This window comes from Eimeria tenella, genomic scaffold (genome assembly GCF_000499545.2).
Source record: "Eimeria tenella Houghton genomic scaffold, Eth_scaff1116, whole genome shotgun sequence".
Classification (NCBI taxonomy): domain Eukaryota; phylum Apicomplexa; class Conoidasida; order Eucoccidiorida; family Eimeriidae; genus Eimeria; species Eimeria tenella.
In genome coordinates, this window is record NW_013543588.1 from 1 (window position 1) to 3544 (window position 3544).

At 52.9% G+C, this 3544-nt stretch overlaps 1 protein-coding gene across 1 annotated transcript; it reads right to left on the reverse strand.

Moving 5' to 3' along the window:
• Window positions 1-305: 305 nt before the first annotated feature.
• On the reverse strand, window positions 306-2135 carry ETH_00027335 (proteasome subunit alpha type 2, putative; the record flags this gene model as incomplete). The annotated part of the gene is made up of 4 exons (XM_013378869.1): window positions 306-495; window positions 705-821; window positions 1084-1217; window positions 1857-2135. 4 exons carry the CDS (start codon window positions 2133-2135, stop codon window positions 306-308), a joined length of 720 nt encoding a protein of 239 aa, XP_013234323.1.
• Between the last annotated feature and the right edge of the window lie 1409 nt (window positions 2136-3544).

Sequence of the window (3544 nt, forward strand, 5' to 3'; positions counted from 1 at the left end):
CAGTGAATTCGAGCTCGGTACCCTGCAGGTACAGCGAAGACATCGAGCTGGAGGACGCAATCCACACTGCGATCTTGACGCTGCGGGAAGGCTTCGAGGGGGCCTTGAATGAAAAGTCCATCGAAATTGGAATTATCGGGGAAGACCGAAAGTTCCGCGTCCTCACTCCCGCAGAAGTGAAGGACTACCTCAGTGAGGTCGAAGTCGGCTCTCCCTGACCAGCTGTACGTACCGCTCAGGTGTACGTACACTTCAGGTGTACGTACACCTGAAGTGTACGTACACTTCAGTGTACGTACAGCTGGTCAGGCAGTGCCGACTTCGACCTCACTCAAGTAGTCCTTCACTTCTGCGGGAGTGAGGACGCGGAACTTTCGGTCTTCCCCGATAATTCCAATTTCGATGGACTTTTCATTCAAGGCCCCCTCGAAGCCTTCCCGCAGCGTCAAGATCGCAGTGTGGATTGCGTCCTCCAGCTCGATGTCTTCGCTGTACCTGCAGCGGCAGCAGCAGCAGCAGCAGCAGCAGCGGCAGCAGCAGCAGCAGTTTTTGAGGGCGGAAAAAGGCCATTTCGACTCATTTTTTCTGGAGCCGAGCTGTACGTACACCCCAGCTGCGCCGCGCACCCCGAAGCCTCAACCGGAAGAATAAACTCCTCCACTTTTTAAACTTCGTCACTTTCAAACTACTTCATTTTTAATTACCTTTTTTCCAAAAAGGTCTTCGCGTTCTGCATGTCCCGGCCTATCGCCGAGGCCTTCCACCCAAAATAAGCCCCGCTGGGATCCACCTGGTACAGCTGCGGCCCGAAGTCGTCGTAGCTGCAGCAGCAGCAGCAGCAGCAGCAGCAGCAGCAGTTTGCAAATCACCAACACCCTACACACCCAGCAGCTAGCTAGCCAGCTAGCTAGCCAGCTAGCTAGCTGTTGGCTGGCCGGCAGCCGGCCCACCCCGGCGAGCCAGCTAGCTCTCTAGCTAGCTAGCCAGCCACCTACGCCGGCTAGCCCCCAGCCAGCCAGCCAGCCAGCCAGCCAGCCAGCCAGCTAGCTAGCTAGCTAGCTAGCTAGCTAGCTGGGCGCGCACCCCGCGACTAAGAGAGATATGCCGAAGGGGCGGACTCCGCCGCTCTGGGTGTACTCCTGCATGACGGAGGCGACGCTCTGGACCAGCTGCTGCGTCGGCATGGGGGTTTTGTAGTAGAGTTCGTAGGCAGCAGCCTGTGCGCAGCAGCAGCAGCAGCAGCAGCAGCAACTGAGCTGCAGCAGCAGCAGCAGCGGCACTGCTGCAGCGGCAGCAGCAGCAGCTGAACTGCTCCTGCGGCGGGATTGCTGCTGCGGGATTGCAGCAGCAGCAGCAGCAACTGAACTGCTGCAGCAGCAGCAACGGGTTTGCGCCAGCAGCAGCAGCAGCAGCTGAACTGCTCCTGCGGCAGCAGCAGTGGGATTGCTGCAGCAGCAGCAGCAACTGAACTGCGGCGGCAGCAGCAGCAGGACTGCAGGAGCAGCAGCAGCAGCTGAGCTGCTGCAGCTGCTGCAGCAGCAGCAGAAGAAAGCTGCTGGTGCCGCGCGCTCCTTGCGCGCCTTTTCAAGGCCAGCAGCAGCCCCGCGTTTGCTGCTTTCCGGGAAAAGGGCAAGTGCCTTTTGCTGCAGGAGCTCCCTGACCAGTGGTCTGGTCACCTGCTGCTGAAGGCCGCCAGCTTTCGACTGCGTTCAAGTTTTGAGTTCAACTTCAAAAGTGTCTGCACTTTGGAGGCCTCAGTGCGTTTCTCGAGCAGCAAGAAAGCGGCTCGCCACTGACACCCTGCTGCTGCTGCTGCTGCCGCTGCTGCTGCTGCTGCTGCTGCAGGCGCGGCTCACTTCCTTGCGGCCTTTCTTGAGGACGACGCGGAAGTCCGCGGGCATGCCCGCGAAGACGCAGCCGACGGAAGGCGTGAAGGAGTCCACTTTGGGAATTGTGTTTGCGTCAATTAAAGGAGTTGGAAGTTTTTTTTCTGCGGCCAAGACGACGCCGTTTCGGGCTTTGATGCCGAGGGCGGGCGCGCCCTGCTGCACGCGGTTGAGCGCGTATTCAATTTGCACGAGCTTTCCGCTCGGCGAAAACGTGGTCAGGCTGAAGGAATACTGTCCCTCCGCCATTTTCCGACTCCGAAATGAATTAAAAATCAAAAATGCGGTTTTTCCGACGCCCGAAACTCCTGTTCAACTTCCAGAACGCGCAATCGCCAGTGCCGCCGCCGCGCGCCCGGCCCGCCGCCTCGTGTGCTCAGGTGTACGTACACCCCAGACCCAATTTCGCAAAACGCGCAAACGGCGCTTCGCCACTTTTGTTTTTCTTCACTTTGCAGCCGGGGGGTGCATGCGCGAGCCACTGCTACGGAGTCCGCTTCATTTCACAACGCAGCCGGCCCCGCCTCAGTTTCAACTTTTGCAAATTTATTATTTTCCTTTTCTTTCCACTTCTGCAAACCCGCGGAGGTTCCCGAGACACCGCAGCAGCAGCGCCTGCAGCCCCGTCGACAGCTGAGCGGCTGCGCTGCCGCCGCGGACTTGAACACCGAAGCTGCGATTCACACTTCTGAATACCCCAAAGTTGAATTTTATTTCGCCATTATGTTACTTTTGCTTTATTTAATCTTTCCTGCTTTCAAATTAACTCGTTTGGCGCAGGATCTCAGGCGAATAGAAGCCAAAGACGCCACTCCGAGCTGCAGACGCCGACTGCTGCTCACACCGATCCAACTCGCTGCAACAACAGCTTTCTTTCCGCAAATAAGGCAACATTAAAGTTGCATTTATCAAATTTTAGAGTTTCATGAACTCCGAGGCTCATCTTGCCTCCAACACAATCCCCCATTTAACAGCTTTCCTTCCCGCTGCTGCTGCTGCTGCTGCTGCTGCTGCTACACTTGCAAGCCTGCTGAAGTGACAGCTGGGTGTCTCTTGAGGAGCAATTTGGGTTGTTTAGAAGCAAATTATATTTATATTATTATTATCTATCTGTATATTATTAAATAAATGTTTAAGAGCAATTTAATGTTTCATTTTCTTCTTAAAAAAGTATTTTATCTCCACAAGACCTGGGGAGGAAGCTACCAACAGCAGCAACAATTTGAATCCATTTTTTCCCTTTAGAACGTTTTAATAAATATTTGCATTATTAGGGTGTATATACACCCTACAACACCCAGCAGCAGCTATTTGGAGGGCAAATGAGACAAAGATTTATCATTTTTATTCAAATTTTATTTTCTTTCCTCTTCAAATTCTCTTTTCATTTTAATTCAAACTCTCTCTTCAAAGTGGACTTGGGGGCCCCTAGTTCGGCAAATCCGCACATTTATGGAAAATAAAAAAGTTAAACAAATCCTTTCTGTGTAAAACACATTTATATATATATTATATTTATATTTATATTCATATTTATATTTATATTTATATTTATATTTACGAAGATTTCATTTGCAAAGAGAATTTGCTTCTTTTCAAATATGAGAAAAACATCCCTCCTGGATGCTGAGGGCGCAGGGGCGGCGCTGCTGCTGCGC